This window comes from Spermophilus citellus (genome assembly GCF_964194105.1).
Source record: "Spermophilus citellus genome assembly, chromosome: 4".
NCBI classification, from domain to species: domain Eukaryota; kingdom Metazoa; phylum Chordata; class Mammalia; order Rodentia; family Sciuridae; genus Spermophilus; species Spermophilus citellus.
Window position 1 is genome coordinate 14,330,107 of NC_138185.1, and position 21,126 is coordinate 14,351,232.

General features: G+C 41.9%; 2 protein-coding genes across 7 annotated transcripts; both read right to left on the bottom strand.

Annotated features, from left to right (window-relative positions):
* Positions 1-832: 832 nt before the first annotated feature.
* Positions 833-4,171, bottom strand: ATP5F1E (ATP synthase F1 subunit epsilon). Its single transcript, XM_081288597.1, has 3 exons — positions 4,012-4,171; positions 2,343-2,469; positions 833-983 (listed from the first exon to the last, which is right to left on the bottom strand). Exons 1-2 carry the CDS (start codon positions 4,041-4,043, stop codon positions 2,346-2,348), a joined length of 156 nt encoding a protein of 51 aa, XP_081144723.1. The 5' UTR covers positions 4,044-4,171; the 3' UTR covers positions 833-983; positions 2,343-2,345.
* Positions 4,172-5,644: 1,473 nt separating this feature from the next.
* On the bottom strand, positions 5,645-14,210 carry PRELID3B (PRELI domain containing 3B). 6 transcript variants are annotated; one of them, XM_081288591.1, is made up of 7 exons: positions 13,999-14,209; positions 12,572-12,706; positions 9,983-10,151; positions 8,718-8,807; positions 8,073-8,143; positions 7,827-7,929; positions 5,645-6,511 (listed from the first exon to the last, which is right to left on the bottom strand). In XM_081288591.1, exons 1-7 carry the CDS (start codon positions 14,028-14,030, stop codon positions 6,392-6,394), a joined length of 720 nt encoding a protein of 239 aa, XP_081144717.1. In that variant the 5' UTR covers positions 14,031-14,209; the 3' UTR covers positions 5,645-6,391. The 6 variants fall into 6 exon arrangements, with proteins under 6 accessions (XP_081144717.1, XP_081144720.1, XP_081144718.1 ...); XM_081288594.1 differs by lacking the exon at positions 12,572-12,706 and adding an exon at positions 12,707-12,934 and having other exon boundaries at positions 13,999-14,206; XM_081288592.1 differs by lacking the exon at positions 8,718-8,807 and having other exon boundaries at positions 13,999-14,210.
* Between the last annotated feature and the right edge of the window lie 6,916 nt (positions 14,211-21,126).

The following is a 21,126-nucleotide window of genomic DNA, read 5'->3' on the forward strand; positions in this document are numbered from 1 at the left end:
GCCATGATAAATTATCACCAGCTTAAGTGCCATGGTGAGAATTGGTCCTAGAAGTGTTCCAAAATTTCCTGTTCCATTTTACTTCTCCATTCTCCAAAAAGTAAAAATTTACAGTTAATTTTGCAATGGTGTAAAGTTAGGCAAGTGTTCCAAGCTTCATAGAAAGATAAAAACCAAATTTGCAACAATTCTTTCTCACTAAATATTTAATGAATGAATGAATGAACACCACAAAACTGCTGCAGCATCATACCTCAGACCTGTAGTCAAGAATCTCAAGATTTTAATTTTAGCCTGGCCATTGGATCTCAATAAGCAGGTATTGAACAGCTTTGCCTCATTTCCTATGAGAAATGCTACTAAAATATAGACTCATTTATAAAACAATATGAAGTGCATTTTGTGATTAAATTGTAACATTAACAGTTCTGTATAGGTTTTAAGTGCACAATAAATAAATGAGTGCTACAATTTAGTGTTTGTTCTTTTAATGTATGCTTTCAGTAATTACTTTCATTTCCATTACTGGCTAAGCGGCACTTAGAGATACTTCTGTCTAGACAAAAGGATGAAGACCCTGCTTGACAACGGAGCCATTATTCTGATGTGACTATGCAATTCAAAGATTAGGGACAACAGAGCTATAATGGCAATGTCTAATTTCAATCACCAATTAATGTCATGGAAAACAGAACTTCTATTTTGAGACATTTAAAAAGTGTTTTCTGTATCTCTTTGGTCACTAAATATCACATATGCCCTTTCCCCTTATCATGTATTTGTGCAGACAGTTTCTATAAACAAAAGTTTGACAGAAACCAAAAGCCAACAATAAGAGTGAACCATACATCAATTTATTGGCATTGTCAATTTATGAACAAGACAGTTTTTTTTTTCATGAAGTGAGATGATTTTAATTTGCCATAATATGTGCCCACACTTCTTCACCTTGAAAATGTAGCATTTCAAGCTTTAGTCAGGGTCTAGGAGGAAAAAAGAAAATGCAACAGTTGCCATCCAGTTCTGTATCTTTTCTTAAACATCCAACACAAATATCAGAAAGGACCTTCACATAGTCAACTGTCAATATTTAACTGTGGCTGCAAATCCCTTCGCAGGTGCAATCCCTGAATAACTTTAAGAGTGCAGGGCCTCACCCAACTGGCACTCCCCAATAAATAAATCTAACACTTGCCTAGGAAGAAAGGAACTACTTTGCCTTTAAAAGACATCAATATCCCTGGTGCTGATGGAGAGGGTCCTCACTGCTGAGCTGAACAGAACTTATTGACCCCAAGGACACAGCAAAGTCATAGGAGTCAGATGCAGTGTCTGGCACAGCACTACTGTATAGACTAAGAGAGATTCTTAGGTCTCCTATGGACTTAGGAGATTAGACAGCCCCTAAAAAAGGACTCAATTCAAAACACCACATTTCTAGACTCTAATATCTACCAATTCAAAATGAGAATGAAAAGTGCTTAGGGGAGACAGCTCCATCAAGTGAAACTGCTCGTATCCATGAGCTGCCAAAGGGTTAATGTCTACCACACTTCTATGCTACAGTGTGTCTGCAGCTTTTTAAAAGCAAAACAAGAAAATTCAATCTGAAAAACACTGCTCTGATAATTTGCCTTATCTTTGAAATAACAATGTCAAGAAAGTAGCTGAGAGATCAAATCACTTTTATAGTTTGGAGTACAAACGTCTGAACTTATCAACTGTACAGAACTGTCTTTTTATTGCATAAGAATGAAACTTTACATCACCAACATCTTTGCAGAACTAAAATGAACCAAACAGTCTGAAAGCATAATAAATTCAGCAAAACAGTATTCACTGCAGGGTCTTGCAGATTTTACTGCTCGGTAAAACAGCAGGACCCTTGCTGTACCCGAAGTCCTTATGTTCAGGAAATGGTGATTTGTGAGGACATTAGCAGATGTGGGGGAAATAAAAACGCAAAGAGCTGTAATTTTTCATGATCCTGAACTGTTACATAACTCCAATAGCAATTAGAAAAGTGAGGAGTTTATCCTCCAAATTATTTGATTTTGTGCAGACAAATGAAACAGGTTTAATTAAAATAAGATGGCTTTCTACCTAAGCATTGCTAAATGAACTGAAAATCAATATGCCAATTACTTCTGCTTGTCAGGACCCAAAAGGACATCCTTTTATCATGCCACAGTACTTCTACACCCTGTATATTTTAAATTATTACTCCAATAACTAACTTTGAAATGCGCTGACTAAAAAAATGAACAGAAGCCCAAACTAGAATTAGTTTGATTTTTATGTGGCTCTAAAAATTTCTTCTTCTAAATAAATCCATAACTTACTGATTATTCCTTTTTTACTTTCACAATTTTTATGCTGCTGCCAGAAGTCTTCTCGGCATTTGCTTTGAATTCTGCCTTCAGTGCATCCCTCACTGCTTTTGCACAGATCTGAGAGAATCGGATGTAGCTGGGAGAAAATGAGAGAAGATATGTTAATTATCAATAATCCTGCCAGACAGCTGTGTTACTGTGTTTTTGGTTTCTTTCCTATACTTTTAATTTTGGTTTAGTTGGACATTATTGCAGAATTGGATTTAAAACTAATTTCAAAGGAAACCTCTACACACACACACAAAGAAAGAAATGTGCCAAAAGAGCAACTGATTTTTTGGTTCAATGATCATGATTTTAACTTACAGTAAAAGGGGCATAAATATTTTTTTTAAAAAAAATCCCACAACACGATGGTGGGGGTGACACTCATGTCTTAGAACTTGTTTTTAGGAGTCAGAGTTCCAATGCCTGCTTCTACTTCTACTAACTGGGTGACTTGTAGGCTGTTTGACTTGCAAACAAACAACCAACCAAAAATCAGACCAAAATGTTTTTGGAGGATACAACACAATGATTTTCCCATTTTACTTAAAACCTGTTTAACTGTATTATTCTTACAAGATAAGGTATTTATAATTAACAGAGAAAAAAACTATCTTGAACCCAAACAGCTCTTTCTCTGATAAATATTTAAAGGCTTTCCTGAGAATACTAGACTGTCTCTCACAAGCCTGTCATTGAAAATATCTCCTAATCAGGGTTTCTAAATTACGAAAAGTCCTCAGAGAACACCATCAATTCTAGCAGAATATCTAAATATCTGCTCCCTGTTTGGTAGCTGGATTTCTAGCAACATCTTATTTTCCCAAAAGATGGTCACTTTTCACACTTTTTTTGAAAACAGGAAGTGGATGGTGGTAGCTACTGCTCATGTCTTAGAACTTGTTTTTAGGAGTCAGAGTTCCAATTCCTGCTTCCACTCCTACTAACTGGGTGACTTGCAGGCTGTTCAGCCCTTGTCAGCTTGTTTATTCACCTGTAAAAACAATAGAATAAAAGAATAATAATACCTGCCCTGATAGGGTCTGGGTGGTACAAAGTGTGAAAAACCTTGGATCACATAGTAGGTGGTTTAATAAACGGTTTCTGTTATTGTTTTTCAAGTTCATCGTACTTTGCTTGACCTTAGCACGTCAGGGAACTCGGGCTACTCAGTAGTTGGGGAAGTTACCACTACTCAAATCTAGCCAACTCGCAAGGTGTGTCACTAGGACCACAGGTTCCCAGTGCACACCGGGCGGCAGCTGCACACTTGAACCCCCTGCCCCCACCCCAGGCCACCACTGTGCTTTGCAGGTCTCAACAACTCAGAGGGGGCTTCCACCCTTTTCCACAAGGACACCGAGGTCAAGGGGTAACACAAGAGCATGCAACTCTGCGGGGCTGTCCGTGTGTGCAGCCGATGCACTAGGGTGCACTGCACGCGCCGGGCCCGCCCCCCGGCGTCCGCATCCTCCGGGGCTTGTAGGCCAGCAGCCCTTGTCCACGGCGACTCCATCTTGGCGGAGGCGCCGAGGCCCGGAGGCCGGTGGGGAGGGCCAGGCCACGCGCCGGCTACCCCTGCCGCGATTCTGGCGCCGGGCCCGTGCACTTCCCTCCAGAGGCCCGGGCCTACCTGAGTCCAGCCTGTCGCCAGTACGCCACCATGATGTCGCGAGAGGGGGTGCGTCGGGTCGAATCGCGAAAACGCGGCAGTAGCGGCTCAGCCGGGCAGCAGGAAGGTCAGGCTTGAGAAGCGGAAGGGGCTGGGCTAGCGGACCTGCCAATCACCGCATATAGCCCCGCCTCCGCAGCCACCGCGGAAGCCCCTCTGCCGCCTGGAGCCAATGGGGGCGCGCGGCCCGGGCTGCGGGTGCCAATCCCCGGGCGGGCTGACCGGCTGCGCCTGCCCATTGGCTCCCGCGGGCGATGGACAGCGAGACCGCGCCGAGCCCCGCCCGGGGCGCGAGGAACAGATTGTGGTCGTGGGTACCGCGCAAAGCCGGGCGAACCCATTAGTTCGGTGCCGGTGTGCTGGCCTTCAAGGAGTTGCTCTTCACCTTCAACCACGAAAAACACGTTATAATCAAGAAAAACACCACAGTCCAGAGAAAGTTTTTATTAATAAAAAGTTTTTAATTTCTTTCATTTTTTTATGAGATGCTCAAGAGTTCAAGAGTTGCAGTCATCAATACTTTATTTAAATATTCAGTCCTCTTCAATGAATTTGCTGGCTGTGATTATATTTTAACAAAATTAGCAAATTATCAGCTATTTAAAAAGATGAAACTAACTGTATTGGAAAATGAAAATAGGATTTTATCATTAGATCAGAATAAAAAAAATCAAACGAAGGATAAAAGATTTTAAAAAATTGTTTTCCATTAGGATAGTACACCTTTTTTTTCAGAAAAAGTATAACAGAAATTATACAAGTCACTTTTTGTGAAACATTAACATTTAGCAATGTTTTCTTTAGCTGAAATGTTATTTCAGTTGTAAAAACCATCTCTGGTTACAAAAAAACATAATCAGAAACCTTATCGGATTTAACTTGCTTTTACAAATATCCTAAGAATTCTTTAGCTAAACAGTATTTTCAATAGAAAAACATAATTTAAAAAAGTTTGGTATCTTTCTGTCGTTTTTATGTACACATATTAACTGGTCTCTTTATAGAAGGTGATCTCATTAAGCACTGTAAAATAAAGGCAAGAGCTCATCACCTTTTAACAAAAATATTTTGTACGCAACAACTGCAAGTATCAAAGATATCATTTAGTGATTAAAACTGCTTGCTACAAAATATTAAACAAAATACATTTATTGGATTGTTTTTCACTTTTCAGCCACCCATCTGGCATCAAAAATAAGGACATCCCATTAATAAAACCTGCAGTGCAACTGGCTCAGTGGTTAGTTTGGGCCACTCTGTCCCCACCTTTCATTATTCTTTTTTCTCCCCAAACGCCCCCACACCCCCACAGTGGCACCATATTATTAAAAACATTAAGTACCTGGGATTTATGCCTCACATCAAGACATCATTTGAGTAATTTCAAATGATGTACAGCTCTTCATGTAAAAAAGATGTTTTGTGGTCACAATTACCTCAAAAAGTAATTATATTCAAATAACCTGACATATCATGCCTTAGCAATTACAAAACCATGATTTTGACACATGGCAATTTATAAGTTAGGCAAATGTGAAATGCTAAAAGATGTGAACAGCTGTTCTGTTTAAGTGTTCTGTTTAAGAGTGCGAAACTCAGGTAATGACTTTATTTTTTTAGTTAACATAACCAGCCCACGGTACAGCATGCTAAATCATAAAGTACAAGTCCAAGGAAGGTAATACCTTTACTAAGTTACAAAACTTTGGCAAATCAACACAGTACTCTATAATACAATAAAATATTATTTATGTTGGAGTCATATATTAGACTTAGTGATGATTTTTACTCCAAAAACATCATTTAAATACCAAATCAAAACACTGTGGTTTTTAGCAGAGCAAGTTATTTTATACAATTTAATGTCTTTTAAAACTACACAAATTCTTATTTTAGAATCAGTTCCCCCATGCAGGCTGCGCTAGTCTGTATTAGCAAGGTGAGTGTGTGTGTGTATGAGGAGAGGCTCTGCTTGCTTGGCTCTGGGGTTGGTCCAAAGTCAGGTACAGTTCCAATGCCTGAAAAGTGTTAAAATTCTATTTTAAGGAGACTCAATGTCAATACCCATTTCTCCGGAGTACTTTAAAAAAAAAAAATTGTTAAATTTCACATAAATACCAGAACCCTAGAAATTAGTCATTTCAAGCCACAATAACCTCAGATGATCCCTTGGATTTTAAAAGTCCTGTATCTTTTTGTTTTGATCAAAAGTCACATAGCCTTACTCCAGATTATTAGAAAAAAAAATTCTACCTAAAATACAGTTGTACTTTTTAAATAACAAATAAATACACTGTCTGCTTGGAGAGACCTGGGGATTTGATATTCTATACTGACTTTATCATTTTTCTACAAATGCCGCTGCCGCCATTGGTGTCCTTATGCTTCCTCTTGCTGAAGCCGTCAACTCTTCAATCTCAGCATTTAATTTATGTATTACCCATTCCATTGCTTCTCGGCCCTTAAAAAAAATCCAATACATTTAGTGTTACTGAGTGATAGCAAAGGTATGTACAACAGGAAGTAACAAGGAGTGTTAAGAGCATAACTAAGCTCCAAAAGGACAGATTGTTTTTGTTCTTGCTTTCTTTTTTCAAATATTATTTACCAAATATCAAATGCCTTGAGCAACTGGCTTGACCCATAAACTGATTTTTATTTTGTATGCAAAAGATGTTCTCAAAAGAATCTACAATTAAATGACAGCATGTTTTATGCATTTCATAATCAGAGCGGTCAAACCCTTTTTCATGTCTAAATTTTAGATTAAAGTCTTATACCAGACCCTGAAGGATCTGGTCCTTAACTCCATCCTCACCCCTTCTTGCCTGGTGCTCTACAAAATTCCTTAAAGAATGGAAGGAGGAACATGTCATGATTCCTTTGTCAGGGCCTATGCACACACACTTCCTCCACCCCAATGCTCTTCCTGGCTTATCCCACAATCCACCTCCATTCAGCGCTTGGCAGAAACATCCATCACTACACACTCTCCTGCCTGTCCTTATTCTCCCTTTCCTAAATGTGTGTTGTAAGATTCACACTGCCTTCTGGTTAACTTAGCGAGGGCAGGGACCACATTTGCTTTGCTCCCTGCTGTTATCCCCAGTCCAGCCTAGTATTCCACCTGGCACAGAGAAGGTCTCTGAGTACCTCTGACTACTGCATGACTATATTAAACATGTGTTAAAGAACAGTGCATTATCAACTCTTTCCCAAAATTTACTTTTTTTTAAACAATGCACTCTCAATGAGAGCGATTCTTGATGGGGCAAAACTTGGTTCTTGAAGGTGATGGAAAAAACTGGACTCTTTTATATCTAAAACACATATAATATTTATGTAGTGTTAACTATATATCATGGATTAGAAGGAAAACATCAAAGACTGATGAAGGGGATGATAATAAAGAACAGTTGTGGGACAGCAGTTAAACTGCACACAGCTACACATCATTAAGCATTTCTATGTGCTGGGCCTTAGGCCACACACGCTCCATGTTATCTCATTTACCTCATGCCAACCCTGTAAGATGGGCAATCTCCACTTCCCAGATAGGAAACTGAGGCACAGAAAAGTTCACTTGATTGCTCAAGGTTGAAAGGTTGGATAGAACCTGCCATGTAAACCCAGGCACACTAGACTCCAGAAGCCTGACTGTCTGGCTTCTGACTGCAAAGTGGCTGAGAGTCAGCTTACAAGGACAAATAAATTCAGCTTAAGGTCTTCTAGAAATGAACCCAGGGACATCAAGCATTGAGTAGCAGTCTACTTACTTTACTAGCATTAGACGATATTGTGGTCGCCATCAGTCCTTCCAGGTAACTGCTAAGGCTGACTCCCTGCACAGAGATGATGGCTTCCTGAGTCAAAATAGTCCTGCCACAAAACACATGCACAGTGTGAAATGACCCAACTTGCCCTCTTTAAAAAGATTTAGTAAATTAAAAAACAAAGAAAGAAAGAAACAAACAAACCCAAACTCCTTGTAAAATATGTTGGTCAAAAATATTTTTACTTACTTTTCTGGGTCTTGAGGATGTGGTTTGTAGATAAGTCTCTCATCCACTGAAACCATATTTGTAAAGGAAATCTATAGAACAAGGGGATAAAAAGCAAATCATGGGGCTGGGGTTGTAGCTCAGTGGTAGAACGCTTGCCTAGCATGTGAGGGACACCAGTGCCTTGATTCTCAGCACCACATATAAATAAATAAGTAAAATAAAGGTTCATCAACAATTTAAAAAAATACTTAATAAAAAAAAGTAAATCATTTTGGAAACAAAGATTAAAAATATTTCCAAAATCAAAACACAAACCAAAATCTTACTAGCTAAATATACAAAACAACAAAAAGCCAAACACAAATAAACTTTGACATTTTTCTATGAATACAACTTAAATTTCACTGTTTGCTGTCTACTTTTTATTTTTTAAAATTAAGAAAAGTATAATAATAATATGCACATGATCCTGCATTCACTTTATTGAATGGTTAACTCCTAAAAAGAGGTGGGACCATTACAGCAACAAGGCTGCAAAGCTGAGCAGTGCTGACCTCAGCTCCCAAGTACTGACTTTCTGCACACATCCATCTGGTATCAACTATACAACAAAAAATTAAGCCAAACAGTTCAAAATTAAAACACAAGAGAGCCAAGACTTACATTAGTCGATTTAAGTTCCATTGTTTTCTCTACAGGATCAACTACAGAATGTTCTTGCACATATGTTTTGGTTCTTGCTGAACCAATAAGCTAAGAAAAACATTCAGAATTAGTGATCAGAGGAAGAAGGATTTCTTACTGAGTGTATCAATATTTTATTTGATTGTATAAATGTGTTACAATAGCTTAACCCAAAATCTGTTTTGAAAAACAGGAGGTAACAAAGGTCAGAAAGAAGAACTGTTGGAGGGCAACAATAACTCACACATTACAGATGAGACAAGACTGCTATACCCTAAAACCTTTCCTAAAGGCAGCCAGGAACCAGCCTAAGAGAGTGCATGCAATCTAAGGCATGCCACCAAAACCGCCAAGGTGCGCAAACAAAATACAGAAATTAGAAGATTTGGGGCAACACGGCATCTAGAAGAGGGAAAGCCCCAGAACCTGTCAGTATCTCCTGAAGTGTTACATGGGAAAGGCCCTACAGCTTCATGCTCCAGATACAAAACAACCATCTTGCTGTGGAGGATCCCAGCAGCACCAGGGCTACTTCCTGCGCTTGACCCCCAGGCCTGCTCCCTGTTCTTGTTCACTTCTGTGTCCCTGTCACCTAATGCTGTGGTTTGTATATAGGGGATGAGTATATTCCTGATGAAAAATGTATACTTAAGATTTCTGAGTAGACCTGCCTTCTGTGAAGACAGACCCTCTACAGAAAACCGGCTCCATTTGCCACATCAGTTTTCTCACACTGTGATAAAATGGCATTCTAGTTTCTTGCTGCTTAAAGTGCATCACTAAAGCTACTCTTTTGTAACTGACTAGAACTGTTTCCACTGTACAGGAAGGAGTACCAGGCTATGGCACAAATATGACAATGCTAAGTCCTAGAACACTCTCCTTAATGTGCACAACCTATTATCAACCACAGCAACTGTCACCTAACAGTCATGACTGGACCATTACATCTACATTTTATTGGTCTCAAGTTGCTGGTAAAAGCAGAAAGAACAGAATAAACTCCTTTTAGGTTATACAGCATCAGCTGGTTCCCTTCAGAAGGTTCCATCGGGCGCCTTCATGAAGACTGTAATAATATTTCCAATTCATTATACACTCATAACTCAAGTTTATTATAATACAATTTGAACTGATGCAAAAATGATATTCAGAATGTGCTCCCACAACCTATTTGAAATTATAATGTGTTTTAGGAAACTTCTGCACTGCAGGCACACTTCTCGGGGATCGGGCACACTTACAGACTTCACGATGGAAGGCAGTCCCCACTCTGTGCTAAGAAGTCTGTGGCTGTGCAGCTTTCCAGAGGGATCTATATGCCTGTCCAGCACATCAACTCCAACCACACTCGGGTTCATAGGGTTTGGGTATTTCTGCATTGCAGCTGTTGTAACAGTTTCCCATGGGTGGCTGCCAACACAAATCCAAAATCAAACGTTTAAAAATATACATGATAATTAAACAATTTTTACAACTTGTCAAATCACTCTTTATATTGGATATCTAATTAGTTTACCTAGGGACAATTATTTTCTGAACACTGACTGAATGATGATTTTGGGAGCTTGATCTACATTTTTAATGTGAACAGAATTTGGTATTTTTCTAAAACACAGGCTATATAAATGTAATTGATGTCTATAAATATCAAATTATTTCTACAGAGAATTAAAGTGTAGTTTCTTATCTTTCCTATTTACAATTATCCACTTTCACATGTAAATTGTTTCTAGGAAGAACCACTAATTCATAAAAAATGTATTTAAAAATTATGTTCTGAAACAAGTAGCAAAACCAGCCCCTTCCCACCCTTTTGTGGTACTGAGGATTGAACACAGGAGTGTCCTACCACTGAGCTCCATCCCCAGCCCTTATAATTTTTTATTTTGAAACAGGGTCTTGCAAAGTGGCCCAGGTTGGCTTTGAATTTGCAATCGTGCTGCCTAAGCCTCCTGAGGAGCTGGGGATTACAGGTGTGCACTACTAACATGCATGGCTAAAACTACTCATTAAACCATTTATTCTTTTGTTTGACCACAATCCCATGAAGTTATAAGAGTAAAAGAACTTATAGGCACTGTAAATTCTTATAGGAATTACAGAAGATCCAAAACTTTATTGATTTAATTATGAAAAATTTCTCTACGTTAATATAAAACAGTGTCCCCTCCAGTCAACATCCATTATTTTCCTCAAAGAAGTGATTCTGATTTCTGTTTTGAAAAGGTCACCCAATACTATAAAATGTTCTTCTGGCCCCCAATATGCTATTTTCTAATAATCTCTCTTAACATAATAGGCAGTTCTTATCACCTAGGACCGAAGTAGTTAACAATACCATGTCATTTGAGAACGTGCAGAGTCTTTATTTTCTTGAAAAGGCACAGGTACTTCAATGACTCAAAATGTGATATATATTAGCTCTTTACAAACTTCTGTGAATTAGCTACTCTAGATGTCCCTCTTACAAAAAGCCTGTGTCAACTACCATTAGTACTGAAGGTGGTCTGGACCACCTGCTTGACTGATGCCAATCCCAATCTATCTGTGCTTTTGTCTTAATTTGAAGGAAAAAGACAAGATCTGGAGATGATGTTTCAAATCATACTTGACTGATATAAATCACCCAGCATTACTTCTTATTTTTCTAAAAGTAAAACAGGTAAAAAATTCATTTCAGAGACCTCAAGACTGAAAACTACATCTTGTTAACAGACAGGAAACCTCAACTCCATTGATTTCTCAGAACCCTGGACAATCAGTGACATGCTTTTTAATGTTTTCATTTTCTCTATAATATTGCATAAATTAAGCTCATTCTGTTTTTAATCTCAAGCCTTATTCAGTAATCAATGCAGATATGTAAGTGGAACAGCTTCATAAATCTAAACAGGCCCCAGAAATGGAAGTGATATAGGCCAAGCACTCTGATTATCACCAAGGCAACTATCTAAAATGAAAATCAGATGAACACTTTCCCTGTCCATCTAGTCATATACCATGGTGAGCTGGCTTCCATGTGCTTATCTCTTCCTCCCACCCTCTCTAAAAAATTAATAACTCCATGGCTTCAGGGTGATAATGCATTATTTGTAATTTTGCCCATCTCTGTGCCCTTAGCCAACTTGAAAACATCGATGTTGACATAGCTCAAACTAAGATTGCTTTATGAAACAAAGTTACTCAAACTTTATAAAGGTTGCATATTACAATCTTCCAACAATTGTTTTTAACTGTATTAACATAATTATGTGAAAAAGATCTAATACCAAAAGACATTAAAATATAGCACCAAAATGGAGTCAAGGGAACCTAGTGGTGGCTTAGAGTCCTATTCCATTTCTTCACCTATAAAATAAGGTTCAATTTCTTCACCTATAAAATGAGGTGGGTGTGGTAGAGCATACCTGTAATCTTAGTGATTAGGAGACTAAGGAATACACAAGTTTGAGGCCAGCCCTAGCAATTTAGTGTGGTTCTAAGCAATTTAGAAAATAAGATAGAAAAAATATAGGATATATGAAACAACAACAACAAAAAAAATAGAAAAGGTTGGGAATGTGGATCACTGGTTAAGCACCTCTGGGTTCAATTCCCTATACCAAAAAAAAAAATAAAAAATAAAAAAATAAAAAAAGGTGGGGACATTGTTAACTCCATTGGGGCAACAGTATCTTGATCTATTTACAATGTAACCAGTCCAAAGAGCAGTGCCTAGCACATACTAGGCATCCTTCCATGTTGAAGTCATCAACTGAATATCAACCATAAGCTAGACCTCAAGAGGAAGTGCTGGAAAATCAAGGATGGGTAAGGCATAGAATGAGAACTTGGGTGTGGGTGTGACAGCAACATCCTGAAGTTGGGACACATGAAAATGGTAAGATTTGTGAGAGGAAATTTTGATTTGGACTTCAGGAATGTTGAGTCTGAAGAGGTGCTGGACAGTAGGCAGTGGTAGACACCTGAAAATAACAATGGGAAGTTCCTGAGAGGCTGGAGATCAAGGTACAGATCTGGTCGCCATGAACGTGTATCATCTGGCACCTTGACTGAGCAGCTCAGACTATTTGGAGAAGAGGCAGAGCAGAGCTGCTTGCTGCTCCTCCTCCTGGAACATGGAGAGCATTTATTTGAGTATGCCTATCTTCTAGAAGGTAGGTCCCAGAACTTTCATCGAATCTTTAAGAGGTCTGCGACAAAAAGAGAAAGAGTACAATCTTACTGATGAAATGGAAGACAGGCAGGCCAACAATTGAATCTCACTCAACATGAGGAAGATGTTGAGAAAGAGGACAGGAGTGGAGATAGGAACTGGGACAAGGTGAGGAGAAGTTTAGGGAGGACCAGGGAGAAGGGAGTTCTGAAAGCCAGACTCAGTACCAAGCACTTCCGAAGCATTCCAACTTGGGCAAGCACCCTGAGGCTGAGTGGACTAGAGGACATGGCCAGGTTCAAGAATACTATAAAGACTACAATATAAAGACCGTGGTCTGTCTTTCCTCCTCACACAAATGGGTTTTAAACTTCAGGGAGAAAAGAAAGCTTCCGTCTGGTTCTAACATTCTGTTCTTTCTGGATAAACAGGCGCTCCGAGGGGCCTGATTCACTGTGTAAAAGTGTTGACTTCTTTTAAAATTGCCCTCAGAAACACTCACAGACTCGAATGTCTAAATCAGACAACACTACAAAGTTACAATAATGAAAACGGTGTGGCAATAGCAGCAAGATGAGCGGAGGAGAGTGGACAACCTATAAATCACCACAATGTCCAAGGCAAGGTGGCATTTCACACCAGCGCGAGGGGCAGATCAGTCAACAGAGCCCTGGAATAATGCCCTGACCACTAATTTAGGAAAACAGCGCACGGCTGCTTATGCCGGTGGTTCTTCGGTGTGGGGCGTGCAGAGGTGACTGCAGGCCTCACCTGGCGCTATAGTAAGGCCTCTCCGCTGCTGCAAGTTCAGGACAAGCACAGCGGGTCTGAAGGCGCTTGGGGTCTGGCTATTGCCAGCCGGGCAGACCACAGAGGGGCCACATCTCCCACTCCCGCCACAGAGCGCTAGGCCGTGGGCCCTGGGCCTGGCACGCCGGTGCCTGGTCACCCGACGGCACGTTGTGGCCAGCGCGCCGGCGGCGCAGGCCCTTGAGCCCCCGACGGCCGATACGGCGCGGCGGGGCGGGGCCTGGGGTCGTGACCTTGCCCAGCCCGCGGGCTCGTCGCTCCCCGGGGGCCTCCACGCCCGCCCGAACTTACTCGAAGACGTGCTCCGAGGTCCAGATCTTCATGATGCCGGCGGCCTGAGTCCTGTCCGGGAGACTCTAGGGGACAATGAGGCCACACTACCCAGCCCCAACCGCACCCGGCGGCCGCGCAGCGCGCAGGCGCCGTCGGGCCCGGCGCGAGGACGTCCCGACGCGCGGCCCCGCGCCCTATCCCGGCCGGGCCAAGCCTCAGCGCCGCGCAGCGCAACCGGGCTCCGCCCCCTGAGGGCGCTGCGTGCCGGCGCAACCGGGCCCCGCCCCCTGGGGGTGCGTGGCGCAGGCGCAAAGCTGGCGGAGAGAGCTCGGCAGTGGCTGTGCTGCGCAGGCGCGGTTCGTCGCGGCGACCTGGTCTTCTCTTCTTGGCGTGCCCACCGAAGCCCTGTAGCCAATCCGCAGTCCTCCACGGTGCGGGTACTACCTGCCCGCGGTGGGGATGACACGCGTGGCCGTTGGCTGGTGTCATTGCGCCCCTCCACCTGCATCAGCAAGCCCGCCCACAGGCAGACTCTTGTCATCTTGAGGTCATCCTGTTTGACTCCCATTGGGAGGGAGCCTTTGAATGCTTCTCTTGCTGGGTGATGAGTCTCGGTGCCTTCCTAGGAAGGGCTCATTGATCATTGGAAAGGGAGATAATTGCTTTTGGGATGAATTAACGAAATCGTCTAGTGTATCAGTTTGACTTCCATGAGGCTCTTGGCAGACTTGTGCAAGGGTTCTTTGTACATACTTAACTAGTCATTTGTCGCTTAAAGCAATGACTAAGAAGTGAAGGGCCTGAGGGGGTGGCTTATGGTTGCGTTCAAGGTGAGCCTTGCCCTGGGGAGGAACTTTATGGCTCACTTTTCAGGAGGAATCTTCCCAGCCCTGAGACCCCCACTGACCACACACAACCTTGTATCTTCCAAAAGGACAACTTACCATTTGAAATGATGATTGTTGAGGGCAACCTTTACACGTATTTTTTTTTTTTTTTTTTTTTTAAAGCTAGGCTAAAGTACTGCCATGTTCTTGTTCCTGGCTTGCTTGATTGTTAAAAACAAAAGGTTAATTTAAGAAGGTGGATAATTTAAAAAATCTATATATATATATAACAACAACAGAAACATATAATACATATAAAAAACAACAGAAACGTTACATTAGACAGGAAGGAAATAATATGGTTGGGTAGTTGCTAAGTGCAATTTGTGGTACCTAGGATTAAAAAAGCCCCAAATCCTACAGTACTGAGAGTGATTTTCTTGGGAAGGTAATGTGTTAAGGACTGTGGAGAGTGCCTTAGCCTTGATTAAGATGCGAAGTTAAAGTCACTGGGAGTTAAAAACACTGGTTCAGTAACCATCAGCACAGAACAGCCTGTCCCTGCTATTCATGGAGCTCCATGAGGCTGTTTGCCATCCAGCATCCCAATTTTATTTATTTTAGAGAATGTTATTCTGCACCCCCCCCCCCCCGCTTCAAGATTTGTTTTTGAGTCATGAAAGTTAAGTGATACCTGTTCTATCCCTCCCATACACACATTTTATCAGTCCATTGATTTTACTTACTACATCTGAAGTGATGGGGATGAAGGTATGGCAGGATGGAGGTCTGGGACCCAAGTGTCTTTTCTTTCTGTGGTGGCAATGATACCATTTCTTACATTGGAGAGCAAAATTTTATTGGTACTATCTCCTGGAGACTCACCTAAGAGACACACAAGAAGCACATGAATGGTTTTTAGATCTTTAACACTATGTTACTGACAGTGCCTCTCACAGAAAGAAAGAAGTCATTAGCAGGTCATTAACCTGATTTGGAACTGCATAACTGGTTTTTTGGCCCTGTCCCAGGAATGACACCTATCCCCACTCCCTTCCGTTGTGATCCTGAGAGGAAGAATGCAGATGTGACTGCTACCTGCAAGAAGCTTCACAATTGACTAAGAAGCTGAACTATGAGTCAAGAAGTAATTGATACCTGAAGGGAGGGCTGTGCGGAGGGCAGAGATCCAGTGTTGTGCAGCCTCAGTCCTTAAAGAAGAGGAGGAGGGGCATTTTCCTGGACCTCAGAGGAGGAGATGGTTGTGGGTTTGGGATCAGGAAATGGTAAGAGAAGAGGCACATGGAAGCACCAATGTTAGTGGCTCCTGTGTTAGCAGATAGCAGAGGCAGGCCTAGTGGGGAAGCTGGCAGTCATGGTTCTAACTAGCTCCTTTTATCTCCAAAGTTCATTCACTCACTTTGCATTTTCATGATTTTGCACTATCTTTAGGCCACCCATTCCATTATTGGAACTTTTTAAATACCAGTGTCATATACAGAAAACTACCCTCATCCATGATCGTGCTTTCCACAGTTTCAGTTAAACATGGTCAGCTGTGATCTGAAAATATTAAACTGAAAATTCCAGAGGTACATAATTCATAGGATTGAAATTGTGTGCTGTTCTGAGTAGTGTGATGAAATCTCATGCCACCTTCTGTTCTGCCCTGGATACAAATCATCCCTTTGTCCATTGTATCCATACTTTAATTACAAATAATTTTTTCAGTTATCAGATCAGATCAGATCAACTGTCAGCCGTTGCTGGTGCTGGTATAGAGGGTTGGTCACTATCCATAGTTTCAGGGATTGACTGGGATTTCTTAGAACATATCCCCAGAGGATAAGGAGGGGTCTAGTCTAAAAAGAACTGTTTTGGTCTTTGCCCTTGGTCCTGTCACAGAGCTTCTAAAACCTGAAAAACTTCTTGATAGAGATGTCTTTTGTTACAATGAGTCCTTTAGGTAATTCCTAAGCTGATACTAGTGAGGTGACTTAAGTGGAGGGCCAGCTAGCCTAAGGATGGGGGTCAGACACCAGAAAAGCTAAGCAATTAGAGAGTTGGAATTTTAACCCTGTTCATCTGTCTCCAAGCCAGGCTGTGTAGAGCTGGAGATTAAGCTCTCAACTTGGGAGTTTGATAGGCTTCTAGGTTGGTGAACACAGTTGCATGCCAGGAGGGTGAGGTCCTGTGCTCTTGGCCCTTCTGGACTCTGTCCAATGTATCTCTCCCTCTGGGTGTATGGTTTCCTCTATGATAAACTTATGTTTCTCTGATTTCTGTGAGGCATCCTAACAAGTCACCAAAACCAAGGGGGTTTGGTGGGAATCCCAGTTTAGAGCTGGCCTCTGGAGTGAGGGCAGTCTCCAGAGATTGAGCCTGAAGCCTTGGGGATATGACCTCATCTCCAGGTAGGCTGTCAGCACCGAAAGGTCTTCTGCAGGATTTCCTCCCCCTCACTCCCACACCTGGTGTCAGTGGAGAGAATCCATAGGAGCAAACATTGATTTGTCATAGCTTCATGAATTTGCTGTAAATGAAACTTTATGTAACTACTGTGCTGTCAATAGAATACCAGTTTCCCCTCTGATATATGTGAAGTACATAACTCTTAAAATAAAAATAAAACCCTATGAGCTCCTGGGTGTATTTTCATGTACTTCATTAGGGGGTGAGGGTCTCACTTTGGGGCCGACTTGCACACTTCTGAAATGCTCTTTTGACTTTTATCCATTCTCTTCAAACTTCAAACCACCTTTTCCTCTGAGGCTCTCACAACGACCTTCATCTCTGTATTCCTGTGATCTCCTTCAACTTCCCTCCCTTCCTCTTTGAAATGACTGGATTCCCCTTGGTCCTGCTTCTCTTCTTAACTCACTTTTGGCCTTTGCTCCCTTCATTAATTTGTTGCACAGATAGCCACTGGTCATTCACTCCAGGCTGTGTCTGTGGTTACAGAGCTGACTGCACCAGCTGTCCTTGTCTGGGGGGATTTCCCCAGGGGATGCTGGGCATCACCTGGAGACAGGACAGATTTTTACTCCTTGTCAGGATGGTGCTGTGGTGTCTAGGGGACAGAGGCCAGGAAGGCTGCTTGGCATCCTACAAGGCCTAGGATAGCGACAGTACCCCTCAGCAATGAAGAATATAGCTTTCAAAGTCAATAGTGTCATGGTGTAGGAACCCTAGAGTATGGCTAAGAGTAATCTGCCAGCCTACCTGTCTGGCTTCTGTTTCCTCCTCTATTTCCAAATCCATTGAACCCTACAGCTACATCATTATCTTCTGTCTTCGCTACATACTTCCACATCCTTGAACTTTGAACATGGAATTTTCTATGCCAGAATGTGCTTTTCCTGTATTTCCTCTGAAGAGCTCTGTCTCTGTGGGATGTCTTTCCCAGAGCTCTGCCCAAAGCATGGTCCTGCTGCGACGAGACCGTTGTATTTTAAACAGCCCTCATGATGCCGTGGCCCAGCGCAGGTGTGTGTCTATGTCTGTACCTGTGGTCTGAAGTGAGAAGGAAGGACGCTGTTAGGGAGTCAAGAGTCCTCCTTTACTGTTCTTCAGACTTTGAGTCCTTGTTGTCATTATGTGGCCCCCAGGGAAGTAAGAGCACAGATCCTCATCTGTCAAACCCAGGTGCTTGCTGGTGTCTCACACTGGTTGTCCGAGACTAGATGTTCATCTGTAAAACCAAAACTCTTGGAAAAGATGCAGAATTTCATCACACTGATGAGAGCGATGTTCAAGAACTTCTCCAGTGTTCACCAAACTAGCAGCAGAAGACTTTGAATAGAATTCAGGCAGTTGGCACTTGAGAAAGAAAATCAACAAGGGATGACCCCGAAAGAAAAAGCAGATCAGACAGCAATGATTTGAAGAACTGGGCTTGGAAGAGACCCTAGAGAAAACAAATCAAGTCCTTGAATATTTCTGCAGAAATGGCCACCACTGTGATTGGGCTGTGAAAATCAAACGTATTATGTAGTGTTACTTCTCAGTTTGTGGGCAAAGTATGCCAGAACTAGTGCTTCATTCATTCTATGTAGTGAGAATTAGCATGGAGTTACCAGTTTAATCTGTGTTGTACGTGTGTGTGTGTGTGTGTGTGTGTATACACACACACACACACACACACACACATATATATATATATACATATATATCGTAATTTATGCACATATGTATCACTTTATATATGCACATGTGTATATGTGTGTATAAATTTATTATCATCATTTTGAATCTCATTCTTCAGGATAAAGTCTCAACTTTTTGTCATTATTATTAACTATGAAATTTTGGTGTTTGGTTTGAGTGGATTCACTTTCAGTGTTTTTTTTTTTTGGGGGGGGTACCAATTTCACACTAAAAATGAGTGCCTTCTTATACTCCTAAAGCGAGGACTACATGGGAAGATCAATTAGCAGAAAGACACAGTAAGTACTTAGGGTGGGAACAAGCAAGGACAGAGGTGAAGGTGGTGGGTTCTAGCCATCTTTAGGAAACCTTCCTGCAGAGCTCTCACACATTTTCACCTTGTGATCCAAGTGGCCCTTATGCAATGGAAAGCCAGTCTGTGTGACCACAGAATGACTCAGAGAAGTGACCAGCACAACTCAGGCTGAGACCACAGTGTTCCTCATCTTTCCTGCCTAGGGAGACTGGCCATGGAGAAGATACCAGAAAGCTGGAGGGCTGGGAGGCCTCTGAGCCCTCTGGCTGTGCTTGGAGCCCACGGCTGGTTTCTGCAGAGGGCACCGCCCCATTGGGAATGGCATGTCACTTCTGATTTAATGAGAATCCAGAGTCAAATTCAATTTTGTTCCCATTAGCAATTGAAGAGTCAGGTAACTGTCTAGAACTTCAGGTCTATATGAGTCTTTCCTCTGTTATCTGTTTACCTAAATACCTAACCAAGTTATTCCTAAATTCCTGTCATAAGAAATGAATCTTTCCTCCTGAGAGGGCTTGGCTTTTCCAGTAATTCCTCATCCTGAGAAATTAAGGGTAATTTCTTAAAGCTAAATCAATTTGCTTTATTAGCAGTCTTCCATAACCAGGTAGTCTATATCAAAATTGGCTTTACCCCTTTCCTGTGCTAAAAGCTTTTACTGCGAAAAGACTGTCATATATACACACAAGGGTATAACAGTTGGCCAGAAAGCCTTACTGGGGTAATAAAAATGTCATCATACCTTACATTCTCTGTATGAGCAATTCTTCTAACCTGTGTTTCATATTCACTTAATTGACATTGTTTGGTCCCTACTGCAATATCAGGAGATGGAAGGGTGGGAGGAGGTCGGTGGCCCACTGCCAGGCACTTGAAGTCTTAAGAAGGCTAAAAGCAGCCTTTGGAAGAGCGTAGGTGGGAGGTGCATTTTTCTTTTTGTTTTCTCTCATAAAGGATGCTCTTATTTGAAGTCACTCAGATAGTGACCTGCTGTTTGGTGACCATGGCCCATATAGCCAGTGGACTGCATGTCTTTCATGCCATCAAGAGGGAGGGGGACAATCTGTGCATCCAAGGACTCATCTTCTTTGTGAAAAGCATAATTAGGATTACAGAAGGGGATGGAGCCTGGCTCTTGATGAGGAGCTTGGCAGGTCTCTCCATCTGGCTGGAGGCAAATTAGTTCTCTGTCTTTGCTGGAGGCAAATGGACCAGACTTAGGCCTTATAGGGGGTTCCACTCCCAAGTGCCCCCATCCACAGGGGACTTTGGAACCAGAGTTCCGTGTGCAGCTGTGCGTTGGCCTGGGTGATTCAGATGGCTCCTTTTGTGTGGCCTATCCTTGCTCGACTTTATCTTGGGGACTTTTCAGATATAACATTTCAGAAATTAACAGTGTGAACATGGAGGGAGAGAACAATTATAGCCACAATTCATTTCCTGAGAGCACTTCAGCTGCCTACAGTTTCAAAAGATCAAACTGTCACCTCTTCCAAACCCCAGGCCCGGCTCATTCAATGATGAGTGCCTGGGAAGCATATTCTGGGATTAATAAATATCTTGCCTTTCTCCAAAGTAGCTCAGAGTACACTCTGTCTATTCTCTTGTTTGCCAGAGTGACATCTTGTACAAAAGGGAAGTAGGGACCATTATTCCTGACTTACAGCTAGAAAACAGAGGTGAAGAGATGTAAGGTCTCTTCCATCCAGTTCTGAATCTGATCCTCTAGCTCGTGGAGGCAGATGAGGGTAACAGGACAACAACCCATCCCAGTTGTGTTCCCTGTGTGATATGCCCCTCTTGTTTCCCAGGTTCCCAAGGGCAAGGCCAGCAGCCACAGAGCTTTGCTCTTCAAAA